This window comes from Zootoca vivipara, chromosome 6, assembly GCF_963506605.1.
Source record: "Zootoca vivipara chromosome 6, rZooViv1.1, whole genome shotgun sequence".
NCBI lineage: Eukaryota > Metazoa > Chordata > Lepidosauria > Squamata > Lacertidae > Zootoca > Zootoca vivipara.
This window is the reverse complement of record NC_083281.1, coordinates 48,921,658-48,935,814: the sequence shown is the minus strand read 5'-3', so window position 1 is coordinate 48,935,814 and position 14,157 is coordinate 48,921,658. Positions and strand designations below refer to the sequence as shown.

Genomic DNA, 14,157 nt, shown 5'->3' with positions numbered 1-14,157 from the left:
AGAAGTGTGTGCATGCACACGAAAGCTCATACCAATGACAAACTCAGTTGGTCTTTACGGTGCTACTGGAAGGATTTTTTTTTATTTTTTATTTTGTTTGAACTCGGAAAGCTTCACTATAGAGACAACGGATGCTGCTCTATATCTTTTTTTAATATCTCTATAGGACCATTCGATGGGAAGAGAGGGAGAGGGGCTGGAAGCGAGGCCCAAGTGCGTCACCCAGCTCTTCTCCCGCGCGTGCGCAGAGCCGAGCCGTGTCTTAGGCGGCCCGTCGCCATGGCAACGGGGGGAAGCCGTTGGGAAGGAAGGAGCCGTTAAAGGGAGAAGCCGGTTTGGTTGCGTGAAGAAGAGGCTCGGGCAGCCAGGCTTCCCCCAGTAGCATCTCCTCCTCCGTGAGAGGAAGGATGGCGAAGACACCTTGAGTGGGCAGCGAAGAGGAGAAAGAGAGGAGGGTATTAAATGGGGACAGCAAGCTGGGGACGGCGGGGCGGCGGCAGCTATTGCTCCCGAGCAGGGATTGTGCTCTGCCAATGCCCAGAGAGGCATCCTGTGTTACTTACTTTAAGTGGGCTGCTGCAAAGCACAAATCATTTAGGGGGGGAAACTTAATTTTTGCTAATTTATTCAATGAGGGTTTTTGGGTGCAAGGAATTAAATTCTGCTATTGTTTTTCTTATTGGACAACATTTAGCTTGGTAACTTCACGTTTGATGAGGAAGCACGTAAACTGCTTCTGGAAAACCAAAGAATTATCATTTTGCCTTCTGAAAGTATCGGCTAATACTAAAAATAATAACAACAAATAATATGGCTGCAAGTTCTTGGCAATCATTTTTAATGACCTCTATGCAATTTTCCTTTTTTTACTTACCCCAACAAAACAAAACTATATTAATTTAACCAAAATATCTTTTAAATTCCCAAGTCATGTTACAACTTTTTAGCGCCCCTCATTTTGGGAATTTGAAAGGTGAAAAATTCAACACATGTTGTAGGGGAGCGAGCAGAATAACCAACAGCGTTGTGGGCACCTTGAAAAGCAACAAATAACACTATATCTCAGAAGGCAGGCATATAAGTGAGTGTGGGACTGCAGCATATCTACCATATGGATATCTGCCATCTACCATATGGTGCTGCACTGTAGTGGTTTTTCTACAGTAGGCTATAGGAGAGGGGAGAGATGGGACCACAGCTCTGCTGGAAGACCAGCAACATTTGGCAAAAGATGGATAATTCCACAATAATTATGTAACTGAGAAATGGGGCTTAGGTTTTATTTCTTCCTACATACTCCTAGTCCTTGTCACTTTTTTGTCACCTGTTAAATTATGAGCCCAAGTAAGGCTGTCCTGGGAGCTGCTCTTTGGCAGAAGAGCCAGATAAAAATGTTATAAATAATAAAATAGTGGACTGTAATTTCTGATTAAACCAATGTACTATTAGTGGGGCAGAAGAGTTCATGGACCAGCATCTTGCTACCTTGTCTTTTTATTTCAGGTATGAAGGGCCTCTGGCCCATGGGCCTATTATACTGGGGTTCTAATTTGGTCTGCTGTGCTATTTTTTCCTTTGCCAAATGCAGGCACATTTATTCGTTTACAAGATTTGTATACTGCTTTTCACACACAATGGTTTTCAAAGGGGTTCGCGGTCATCATACAAAATAATAAAACATTTAATTTAAAACTATGATTTGCACATACAATTATGCTTGAATGATCTGAATAAATACAAGGCAGAGTGTTATAGGGCATGCTGTAACTTTTCTGTTGTCTCCCAGTAGGAACACTTCAGAATGCATCCACTCAATGAAGAACCTGGGTCAGGAGAGGCTGTTGCAGAGGAAGAGAATTGTCAAGGGATGAAAGACTGCAGGCAGGTGGACACCTTTTCCAATAATGAGGACAACTTAACAAAATCAGGTAGTTCTTGCTATCAGAGGCTGTGTGGGTGTGTAAATTTTCAACATGAAGTAATTTTGACAACACCTTGGCTAAAATGAATGACAAGGCACAACTTTCTGCCATTTTGTGAATTTTTTTAAAATTTGGCAATATTTATATAACACTTTAAAAAAAACGAAGTAGTTTGCATAGAATAATATTAAATACCAATGTAAAGGTTTAAATTAATTTTATTTATTATTTTTAATTAAGAATAGCAAGGAGGACTGAGTACTTCCCTGCCATGCCCTGTCATTTTCCTGACCTTTTCTTGCACTTGTAAAAGCTCCAGCAAGAGAGAGAGAGCCACATATAAAACTAAATTAATGCAGACATACACTGCAGTGCAAATTACAGTCACTACAGATACAGATTCCTCTGTTGTAAACAGATGTGTATATTCTGGGATATTACATGCATGCAACAAAATGAAATGAGAGGCCTCCCTCTGGAGTGCCCATCTCTATGTTTGAGTTAGCAGATTTAAACATCCACTGAGCCTGTTTCCATCTGTCTGAATTTTAGAACTACAGCCTCAACTTCCAGAAGGAGAACAAGGAACAGAAAAAGATCCTGCCAATGAGCGACTGAAGTCGGAAATTATTAGGAATGACTGTGGTAATGGAGAACCAGGTAAATTACATGAAAAATATCAATACTATAAGTTTCAGGCCTATGAACGATATTGCCACATTAAATTTCCCGTCAGGATCACATACTCTCCCTGGGTGTTACTATGGGGGATTTTTCTGATCCTTAGTCAGCAGGAAAACACTGGGTGCATTGCTTGCCCTCATGTCGAAGCTAGATTAAGTGGTTGGTATATGGTGTGATGGACTGGGTGAATGATGGGACCATGTAACTTTTGTTCTCAAGTATTTTCTAGCTGGGTTATTCTACTCCACAGTTGCATACTGCACCCACCCTTGGGGGGGGGGTGGAGAGAGAGGGACTTACTCCTGTGCCTTTACCAAGTGTCTTGGTGCTATTAAGAGCGTAAGAACTGCTTTGCTGTGTCAGACCAAAAAGATTGATTTCAAGTCTGTGATCATAGGAGGCTTCAGTTTTCTTGGAATTTAATTCTTTTTAATGTTTGATTTCAGGGAAAGGAGTAAGGCCAGTTAGAACATTCATTTCACAAAGCAAAGGTGGGAGGAGGCCAGAGAGAGCCTGCAGCAATGTATCTTGTTTATTTCTTGATTACATTTTTATCTCCCTTTTCTTCCAAAGAGCTCAGCATGGCATGCATTTATTGGTTATACTGCAGCTATCAGTAGGTTTTACTGTTTGTAACAGTTAGCTCATTGGAGAAACTTTAGTTTCTGCCTTTAAGGTGAATTTCTTGGATCTATACATTTAAAATACATTCTGCAATATATTGTATTTTCACATATAATCTTCAAGCACCACAGAAGAGAGACAGCTCTGTGACCAACATATATGAACAGAATGAGGAAAATAGAAATGGTGACCAAAAGCCGGTGGCTGGCTCATCCTGTGAACAAGCAAACAAACAAGGTGGTTTGAGGTAATTTAGTTTTTATTGGTAGTCTTTAACAAATCAGGGAATTTTTTTATAGTGCTGCCAGTCTCTTAACCAAGTCAAGATATCATTAGTAGTCTCAGGCTACCCTCCCCCACATGAATTCCCCAGTCACTTCCCTTACAGGAGTTAATATTAGTGCCATGCTATGCTACAGTGTTGCTATGGTTAACCAAAGTTAGCTTTTAATTAAAGTTTGAAAACTAGGGTTTGGAAGCTGGATCAGTGTCAGTAATGAACTCAATAACATAATTATAAAATCCAAACTACTTGTTTGGTTCTGCACTGAGCCTTTGTGTAAAAATTCTCTCAAGAGAGCATGCATTTTATGCAGCCAGCATAAATCACAGATTTCAGACCAAAATTAGTACCCTCTTTATTGTTAAATCTCGCCTCTTGGCAAACTTAAAAAAAAAGAAATTAAAACAACATTCTTTAGCTGCTATTCTGGCTGGATTCAGTGTTCTATATGCAGAGCCTCTGCTTCCCCTCCAAAAGTATAATCCAAGGATTGGGGAACTTTCTGAACCTTGTGAGAGGTGATGCAATGGGGAGGAAGTTGGTGAAAATATAAATATTAAGCAGCACATCTGGCTTCTAAATAAGCAGGTGGAGCTTCTAGAGTATGTACTCTACTCACACTACTTCTTAATGTTTTAGAATGACTAAAAAGATACTGAGGGACCTCTGCAAACAGCATAAATTGTATGTGACCCCATCCTTGAACGACACCCTCTATCTCCATTACAAAGGTAAGGGCCAATCTGCTCGCTATATTGTAGCAAAAGAACTGAACATGATCACCTGAGAACATAGAAATATAATTTGTTGAAACATTGTAGAATCTAAATTTAGGTCAATGTATACAAATATTTTATTAAATGTTTCAGAATCAAGTGCACGTTTCAACTCCCATCTATTCTGGCATTCTTTGTTCAACAACAGCTAGCAGATGCCTCTGGAAGCGAACCAGTAGAACATGATGGGGATAGTCTTTTCCTGTTTATCTCCAGCATATACCAGTATCTGGCATTGATGTCCACAGTCTTAACAGGGAGGATAATTCTGTGATTTTTGTGGTAATTCGATAAGTGAAGATCAAGACAAGCTAAAGTTAGTAAGACCAGGTCCTATGCATCTTTATTGAGTAAATCTCACTGAACCAAGAGGGGCTTATTTCTTTCTTTATATGAGCCCCTCTCAGTTCCATGAGATTTAGTTCATCATAAGTAAGGATTTTTAGCATCTGTAAATGGATCTTGAGTTGTATCAGCTGCAGTCTCCTCAGTGCATTTAAAAGGGGACTCTGGCAACCTTCCCTGGTTGCTGCCTTTTACTTCCGCTAAAATTCTCCTCTCTTTAAAAAATGATTGCATTAGGAATAGTTTGGTATTTCTGTTTACTCTCATTAAAACTTCTCTTCAGGCTCCAAAATATTTTGCCTGAACTTTGGTGATATATTTCATGCTCCCTTGCAGGTTTTTCTCTTTGGTCCTAACCAGATGCACCGGTGATTTAACATGTATGTTGTGTCACTCAGCTATAAAAGGAGCACCAGTCAAAGGAGGGAACTTAACCTTTCCCCCAACTAACCCCTTTTGCAGCCCCATAGCCCAACCAGGCTCCAGTAATAGAAATTACTCAACCATAAGAATTTAAAGGGACTCAAGTGTCATCTAGACCAACCTCCTGCCCATGCAGGAAAGTCACTACTCCAACACTCCAAGCTACCAAGGCTCTGCTGAAAAACATCTAATGAACAATTCAGGTTGTCAGAACTTCCTCTTAATGTTTAGTCTAAATTCTTTGTCTTGTCATTTGAACCCACTGGTCTAGCTCCTGTCTTTGACAGAAATCAAGTTTATTGTATCACCTATGTGACATCCTTTCAAATATTTGAAGATGACTATCCTGTTGCCTCTTCATTATTCAGGCTAAACATATCCTACTTTTGAATACTTTCTTCATAGGACTTGATCCCCAGACCCCTCACCATCTTTGTCACCCTTCTCTGCACATATTCCAGCTTGTTGGTATCATTGTTACATTGTGACATGCCCAGAACTCGACAATACTCAAGCCTTGGAGAAAGCCAAGAGAAACATGAATGGAGATAGAGATTGTGGCGGGCAGGCAAAGGAAAGCATTCAACACTATTTTCTTGTCCATGGGTCCCCACTTTAAAACCATATCCCCACTCCTTTTATTATAACAACTTCATTCTGAAATATGGTCTGTGTTGCCATTGTGTTTACTGCATTTTTCTTCCTGCAGGATTTGATCGTTTGGAAAACCTGGAAGAATATACAGGATTAAAGTGTTTGTGGCTGGAATGCAATGGCTTGACTAAGATTGAGAACCTGGATGCCCAGACGGATTTGCGTTGCCTTTATCTGCAGCTGAATTTAATACATAAAATTGAGAATCTTGAACCCTTGGAAAAGCTGGACTCTCTCAACCTCAGCAACAATTATGTCAAGAGAATTGAAAACCTCTGTAAGAATTCTAACGGCACCGAAATAAGATCCATAACCTGAACACAGTGTTATTTAGTGGTGTTACTGTCATACATGTAGGGGCACCAATGTGTTAAAACACAGTGCAAAACATTTCCACAGCAATTTCTGGTGGCTTCTGTGGAGTTAAATTTTGTTGTTGGCATCTGTCTGTCTTGAGAGACAATGGTGTGTGCCTCTGCCTCTGGGGGTTAAGTCAAATCACTGTGTTAGCAGCACTGAAGTGACCTCCCTGGGATGTAAGCCTGGATGGTGTCTATGGAGGTCCAGGGCTGCCCAGACAACAAGACTCCCCCCCCATCAACCTCACTGATGTGCTTCAAAGGAAGCAGAGCAATATGCACTGCATCAAAAGAAGCAAGGAGGAACATTTTCGGCATTGAAAGTCTTCAATGCAAACTTTTTCTTTCAATTCCTAACAGTGGAGTGAGCCAGATTGGGAACCAGTTGGGGGGAGGGGGTGATGATGAGTGTTGAGGCATTTTAACCCTTAGCTCTACACAGGGTCCTAATCTCAAATGAGCCCCTGTGCCTGTAATTTGTGAAGGGAAAGAGATACACAAGGATCGTAACACAAGGACACAAAATAAAACTCACACATATTTTGGGCCTGAAACAGAACTAATGTCTATAGTCATACGCCCAAGAGAAGCAATGCTACAGCCTCTTCATGATGTGTGTTTTATTGATCAACTGCAGAGTAATCTAAATTCCCCTTGAAATAGACCCCCATGCCCCTTAAACTGTTGTCATCAGACATACCTCTATACTTGCATTTAACTAACAAGCATTCCTAATTACAATTCTGTGGCCAGTTAACCTGGACCCCTATACAGTGATGCCTCGCAAGACTAAATTAATTCGTTCCGCGAGTCGTTTTGTATTGCGAAAATTTTGTCTTGCGGTTTTCCAATTTAAACAAATCAAAGCAAAAAAAAAAATGCAAAAAAAATCATCTTGCGAAGCACGGCCATAGAAAAATTCGTCTTGCAAGTCAACAAAAAGATCGCAAAACGCTTTCATCTTGCAAGTTTTTTGTTGCGTGAGGCATTCGTCTTGTGAGGTATCACTGTACTCTGTATATAGAACTTAACTGGGCTTTCAGTTTAGTATGACTGAGGACTTTCCAGTATTTCAGAGGACAATATGTGGGTGTGTGCATTTTAATATTGTATATCCACAAGCAGAACTTGCTGAGAATCTTGCCCCTATGCCTAAAATGGCCACCTTGGTTGGGCTGTAATTGGTCCTGGCAGCATAATCTTGTTGCCTTTGTTATGATGCTACATCCCTTAATTTATTTGGCAGTCCCATTCATTTTACTCTAACGGTATCCTTACTTTCCACAGCTTGTTTGAAAGTTCTGCACACTCTACAGATCGCTCACAATCAGCTGCAAACAGTTGAAGACATACAACACTTACAGCAATGCCCAAGTATCAGTGTCCTTGACCTCTCTCACAATAGGATAGATGATCCAAACATTTTAGATGTCCTAGAGACCATGCCTGATTTGGTAAGCAAAGAATAACTCTAAGATTGCTTTATCTGATCCACCATTTCTTAAGCACAGAATGGTTCTGTTCCACTGATCTTACTGCACTGTGGAAGGATATATGCTGTATCCAGTGCTTCAGGGACATTAACATGCCTTAATAAAATTTAGAGCCAGGTGGTAGGAGAGGAGTTAACTGCAATAAATTTGCATAATCAAGAAACAGAATCCTTGATGGGTTATGTCAATATGAGTATGCTCGATTCCGACCTGCCCTATGCAAGAACGGGCCACAAGGCACAGGTAGCAGGTTTAGCTCCTACCCCAGTAATGTCTCTGAGTGCACCTTTTTCCTTTCTTCTGCAGGAGTGAATGAGAAGAAAGGTGCCGTTACTTCAGTTATGCTTGCAGTGTAGCTATGGGGGTTAAGTGAACAAAAGTTTACTCAGACCTGATTCTATGAAAATGATTTAAATAGATATATATTCAACTATTTTTAGTTCCAGTATAGCTTCACGTATTTTACAAAAATAATTTCTACTGTTGTATTTTAAATTGAAGCTATTTTGCTTTTTTTCCCTTTTTTGCAGCGTGTATTGAACTTAATGGGAAATGAAGTAATAAAGAAAATTCCTTATTATAGGAGGACGCTTACCATCCGATTAAAACATCTGACATATTTGGATGACAGGCCAGTGTTTCCAAAGGACAGGTAAAATGAGAAAGGAGAGTGTGAAGAGATGACCAGTCTAAAATATTATTAGTAGCCTAATAACAACGACATATTAACTAAGCACAAACCAGGGAGAGCAAATTGCCCTTTCCTGCAAGTGCAGCTGGATGATAGGCCCAACAGCAGCACTACACACTTTCAGGCTGTGGAAACTGCCAAATATATGAGTCAGTTCATTATGTAGAAATAAGTTACACAGGAATTAATGCAACATCATTCCATGTGTCCGATGATTGCCATCTTTACACTTTCCAGAGCCTGTGCAGAAGCCTGGGCTAAGGGTGGCCGTGAAGCTGAACAAAGTGAAAGAGAAACATGGGAATCGAGAGAAAGGAAGAAGATCCAAGACAGTATTGATGCTCTTGCTGCAATCCGGCAAAAAGCTGAAGAGAAGAAAAGACAGTGGGAAACAGAAGAAAGAGATGGAACATCAGCTGACAGTGAAGGTGGTTTGTGTTTAAACTTTTGAGCAGAACTACTGTGCCACAATAGCTCTTTTGAGTATCCAGCTTCACACACTTCCAATTCGGGGTGGAGGGGTAGGGGGGGGGCGAGAGCACACTTGCTGAACTTATCCCCTCTTTATGCCCAGTTACTTACTACCTTCCATGCAGTCAAGGATGAACTTCCCAGAAGAGGAAAATCTTCATATCCTTTTGGAAGAAAACCAATAAATGGACTAAAATAATCATTGCTCAACAAAAACCCAAAGATTAGTATTACTTGCATGCACACTCATTCTCTTTTTGTTTTTGGGGTGTTCTAGAGGAAATCCCATCTTCAAGCAGCAGCAATGAGACGGACACTACAGGAAAGGACTCGTGTACTTTGGAAGTGTTGGAAACAAAGGAGAAGATTGATAAATTTGTGAAGGACAGCATGGATGCCCACAAGGAGGCTGTGGCTGAAGGAGCAATCTTAAGAGATCAGTTGGGGAGACCAGAGAGTGGTCATAGAGGTAACCATGAACAGGAAGTACAAGAATCGAGCTTTGACATGCATTCAGATTTTACATGCATTGCAGAAGGCATGTATGTATGCATCTATTTAGCTGTTAGTGCATCTTTTATCCTGGAAATCAAGGTGGCATTCATGGGGACTCCCAGACAGTCTCCCATCCAGATACTGACCAACCACAAACCTACTTAGCTTCAGCAAGGTAGCTGCATCATGTGTTCTCAGAAACACCATCCAGATTTTGGTTGTAGAGTTGGCTGGGGAAAAGGTTCGTCCATTTCATTTCACCAGGGCTCTGAAGGTGGGGTTTGTTTACTTAGGGAAGTTCTATCCACATATATAGGTAACATTCTATAGGGAGGCTGCAAAAATGCTTGCATATTGCAGCATTCCACAAGAGGGACAATACGGTATTTGAGTAACTTTCGACATAGTTTTGTCCAATTGCCTAGCAAATCTTCACATCAATTCAGAAGAGTCCCAGGAATGTGCAGCACTCATGTAGAAACTGACTCTGCAGTTAAGATTTTGTGCAAAGTCAGTCATATAGGTTGCAGTGGAGCACTTCAGTGACAGAACAATTTTGACAGCCTTTTACTAGGGACAGAGCATAATAGAAAAGAGAGAGAGAGCCCAGTATAACCTTCCCATTTCTATATTTTTATACCTAAATCTGTTAAGCTGTTTGTCTCTCTTTTTTTTCTTTTAGAGATGTCAGTAGATAAGATGGCTACACCTGGACTTTTGCTCACTGAACTTCCTGACCCTGCAGAGATAGAACAAATTAAGTTGGATGTACCAGAGAAACTTTTTCTTGATGTATGTATTAATTGAGGGAAGAAAGGGTGGGTTGTGGCCAAAATGAAGCATCTCATAAATGGGTTTTGTATTTCCACAAACTCCTAAATTTTGTATTATAAAAGTTACTTCCTTCAGTAAACTCCAGGATAACTTTAATTTTTAGGAGCTACCTGATTTGGAAGATGTAGATATCAGTGAAGTCTCACCAGGAGAGATCTTCACTAGAAAGGTGAGTTATTCTAATAGCACAGTGCTTTCTTAATCCTGTGTTTTTACAGTTAATTTAGGTATATTCCTAACAGAGCCACCGTCTTTTTTTGTAGATCTGGAGACTCTAGAGATATTCTAATATCAGCCAATGTGTCACTCTAAAATTCTTTAGGTGATGCCACAGAATACCTCAAGCACATATGCACAAGCATGTGTGTTCAGAACAAGTTGAAATGTGCAGATAAAATACATGGTCATAATACTTCAAAATGTATGTAGCAGGTGTAGCAATCATGGCCCAATGGGCATGGATGATGGGAGTTATACTTTAGCAGCATCAGGAGGGCCAAAGGTTCACCACACTTACACTAGGTGCTCAATTGCAAGCCCCACTTTCTGCAGAGATGAGCTCCACTCACGAGCTCCAGCCAGGAGCTCCTGAGTGGAACCAGGTTTATATTTAGTGACCAATGCAAAATGCACTGAATGCAAGCTCCACTGCTGAGGAAGCATCAGCAGCACAGCTTAAGGTTCTCACATGTTGCTTTGTAGCCATGACTTTACTGACATCAGATGTGGGAGAGCTAGGCATCACTGGAAAAACTTCCTCATGGGCCAAATTAGAACCACTGGCAGACTAATTTGGCCTGTGGGCCAGAGTTTCCATCCCCATCACCACTGTTGAGGAGTTAAACTCTCAGTGTGCTTTGGAAAGCAACGTCCCTTAGAATAGTGTGGGGGTAGAGCAGGCATCCCCAAACTGCGGCCCTCCAGATGTTTTGGTCTACAACTTCCATGATCCCTAGCTAACAGGACCAGTGGTCGGGGAAGATGGGAATTGTAGTCCAAAACATCTGGAGGGCCAAAGCATCTGGAGGGCCAAAGTTTGGGGGTGCCTGGGGTAGAGAGTATCAAGACTAGACTGGGGGAAATGTATGCCAATACAGACATTTTCAAGCTAGTTTGCTTTTTTTTTTTACCTTTGTAGCCAAGTTCTCCAAAGATTGAAGTGATTTCCGAAGCAACTGATGACAGAGACTGCATAGTTGAAAGAAATGCAGACACTTCTAGGAATATAGAGACAGAAGACATCCCAATCTCTATCTTTTCAAACACATGTAAGATACCTGAAGTCTGTCCAAAGGAAGCCATAGAACCCATTTTAACAGACCTTCTAACACAAGAGGAAGTCTTGGAAGCCAAAGTACAACCAGCAAAACCGTTGATCGAAGAGATTCCAGGACCTTTGAAAAAATTAACACATGATGAAGCAGATGAATTAATCGCAGACATTGTGGAAAACGGAGAGAGTCACATTGTATCTTCTTGCATAGGTAAATTCACATAGACATGATTTTGGGTCCACCTGCTTGGTTTTTTTTTAAGCCACCTGTTTATTTTTTTAATAAGACAAATCACAATCAGTATATGTGCCCTGTAGCTTCACAACTAGGCTCCAATCCAACTATGCGCTATTAACGAAAACAGTTAATGGTAGCTTCATCTCTTTCCAGGTCCACACATAGTTAATGTGGCTGGCTTATAATTAAAGAATGCTTACACCTAAAGCCTAACTTTATTTATTTTTAAAGTAACTCATTTATTTCAGTATATTTGAAGTGGTAAAGGTAATGGTAAAGGGACCTCTGACCGTTAGGTCCAGTCGCTGACGACTCTGGGGTTGCGGCACTCATCTCGCTTTACTGGCCAAGGGAGCCGGCATACAGCTTCCGGGTCATGTGGCTAGCATGACTAAGCCACTTCTGGCGAACCAGAGCAGTGCACGGAAATGCCATTTACTTTCCCGCCAGAGCGGTACCTATTTATCTACTTGCACTTTGACGTGCTTTCGAAGTGCTAGGTTGGCAGGAGCAGGGACTGAGCAACAGGAGCTCACCCCGTCATGGGGATTCGAACCGCCGACCTTCTGATCAGCAAGCCCTAGGCTCTGTGGTTTAACCCACAGCGCCACCCGCGCTTGAAGTGCTACTTGGGGCCTAATTTCAATGAGCTTCTATGGGTGTAGAGGTGTGCATCTTTCCCTTAAGAGATGTCCATATATGGACACCACATTTACATAGGGGCTATGCATAGAAGAGCTGAATATATCTGATACGCATAATGCTTCTCCACATAATGACTACCACAATTTTGGATTCTGTAGGCCCTGTGCAAGCATGAACTTTATGAGTGTAGGCTTAATGCAAATGGATTTTTGTTTGGGTTGGTTTGGTTTCATGATGAATTGTTATTGTTTTATTTTTGGTATGGTTCATTTTTATGTACACCATTTAGAAATTTTAATTATTAAGCAGTGTATAGATGCCTTAAGTAAATAAATATTATGGCCAATTGGTTGCCACTAGCAAATCTGGACAGGGGATAGACATATGCAGTGGGTAAATGAGAGACATAATTCCACATATAGAAGTTAGTCTAAATTGAACCTAGAATCTGAGCCTATGGAAGTCTTGATACAGCAAAAATCCTCCTATGACTGGTAGGTATTGCAAAGAGCATAGAATTCACACCCTGGTAACTGGTGAGACCCTACCATTGCTGTCCTAGCTGCACTGATCCCATTGGATCATTTGAGCTTGCCTGACATCTGCAAAGTCCTGCACCTGGAAGGGTGTTTTAAACAGTGTTTTTGCACAAGGTAATTGAGCAATTCCCCTAGTACTTTAGCTTCTCAAATGTAAACATCCAGAGATTGGTTGTTTTTTGCTACTTGAGATAGGAAGTCCTCACTCATTTTTTAAGAAATGAGGTTCACAGACACTAACACTAATAATAGTTAAGAGCTTTGAGGAAAGGGGCTGTGGATAAGAAATAGTGAGTGGCTTAAAGCCATCTTTGTGGCTGAGAGATTTGACCTGGGGCCTTCCTGGCTCATAGCTCACACTTTTAAGCCTTCACTGCCCTGATAATCCAAATGGTAAAGGGTTTCTTATTGTGCCCTGTGCTTTCTCTGCTGGGGACCATTTGAGAAATGAACTGCAGTGACTAGTGAGCGGTCCAGTTTAGACCAAATCTCAGCTTCCACTCCCATCTTTGGAGTAGCTTCTGGCCTAATAGCTGGTCCTTCTCTTCAGGAAGGTATTTGGGGAGAGTATAGCTCCTGTGTCCAGAAACTAACTGAAATTTCACCTCTTAACAGGGAATATCTCTGAAGCAGATACAGAGCAGCGTACGCCTGAAAATAAATGAAGACCTGTTGTATGAATTTATAAAACAGAAACCAAGATATTTCCTATTCTTCATTAGCATTACTGCACCACAGCGGGTGCTGTAACCCCTGGCATCATTAGTCACAAATGCTTTCTGTGACACTACTTGCAGGCAAGCAAAAGTCCAGTCTCTCTTCAATAGTTGTGCCTTACACTTTTACCACACTGCTGTGATCAATGGCAGAGCAGGCAGTGCCATGGTGCAGATGGGGGCCTTATCCATTGGTCTTTCCAGGTGCTAAGCAACACGAGCTCACCCACAGTATGCATCTGTGAAAGTTCAATGCCACCAAGTCAGGTAACCAACATTTAAAGTATGAATTCAGTTTTCAGTCTATTTTCTTTCATCTGTTGAGAAAAGGTTGTTTAATCAGTAGCATCCAGCAAAAATGAAGATCATTTAAGTCTCATTATTTTGGTGAGAGTTGAGCGCATGCTTAACTTTCTCCCCCTGAAATCACACATTCTTCACTTTTGTTGGATTCTGCTCTAAGTTTGTAGAAAGTCATTACCATTGTTTTGCTTATTTTGGTTACATGTTTACTTTTGTTTGTAATTCAGTCTGAGTAAATGATTTTTCTCTCAGCTTCTTGCATCATTTGTTAACTGACTTGTGGTGGGGCCTTTTGAACACTCATGACATCAGCACAGAGAAACCCAACAAGCTAGCCTTCACAGAAAAGGCACCAGAGGTTTTCACCCATCCCTCTTAAAAGCATCCAC

General features: G+C 41.1%; 1 protein-coding gene across 3 annotated transcripts; it reads left to right on the top strand.

Moving 5' to 3' along the window:
* The first annotated feature begins 229 nt into the window (after positions 1 to 229).
* DNAAF1 (dynein axonemal assembly factor 1) lies at positions 230 to 14,020 on the top strand. Of its 3 annotated transcripts, none has more exons than XM_060275945.1 (14): positions 230 to 455; positions 1,790 to 1,928; positions 2,475 to 2,582; positions 3,354 to 3,477; positions 4,153 to 4,244; positions 5,767 to 5,988; positions 7,358 to 7,524; positions 8,094 to 8,215; positions 8,492 to 8,685; positions 9,003 to 9,194; positions 9,903 to 10,012; positions 10,158 to 10,223; positions 11,193 to 11,538; positions 13,365 to 14,020. In XM_060275945.1, the coding sequence occupies exons 2-14, from the start codon at positions 1,802 to 1,804 to the stop codon at positions 13,412 to 13,414; spliced, it is 1,920 nt and encodes a 639-aa protein (XP_060131928.1). In that variant the 5' UTR covers positions 230 to 455; positions 1,790 to 1,801; the 3' UTR covers positions 13,415 to 14,020. The 3 variants fall into 3 exon arrangements, with proteins under 3 accessions (XP_060131928.1, XP_034975843.2, XP_060131927.1); XM_035119952.2 differs by having other exon boundaries at positions 1,787 to 1,928; positions 8,492 to 8,682; XM_060275944.1 differs by having other exon boundaries at positions 1,787 to 1,928.
* The last annotated feature ends 137 nt before the right edge of the window (positions 14,021 to 14,157 follow it).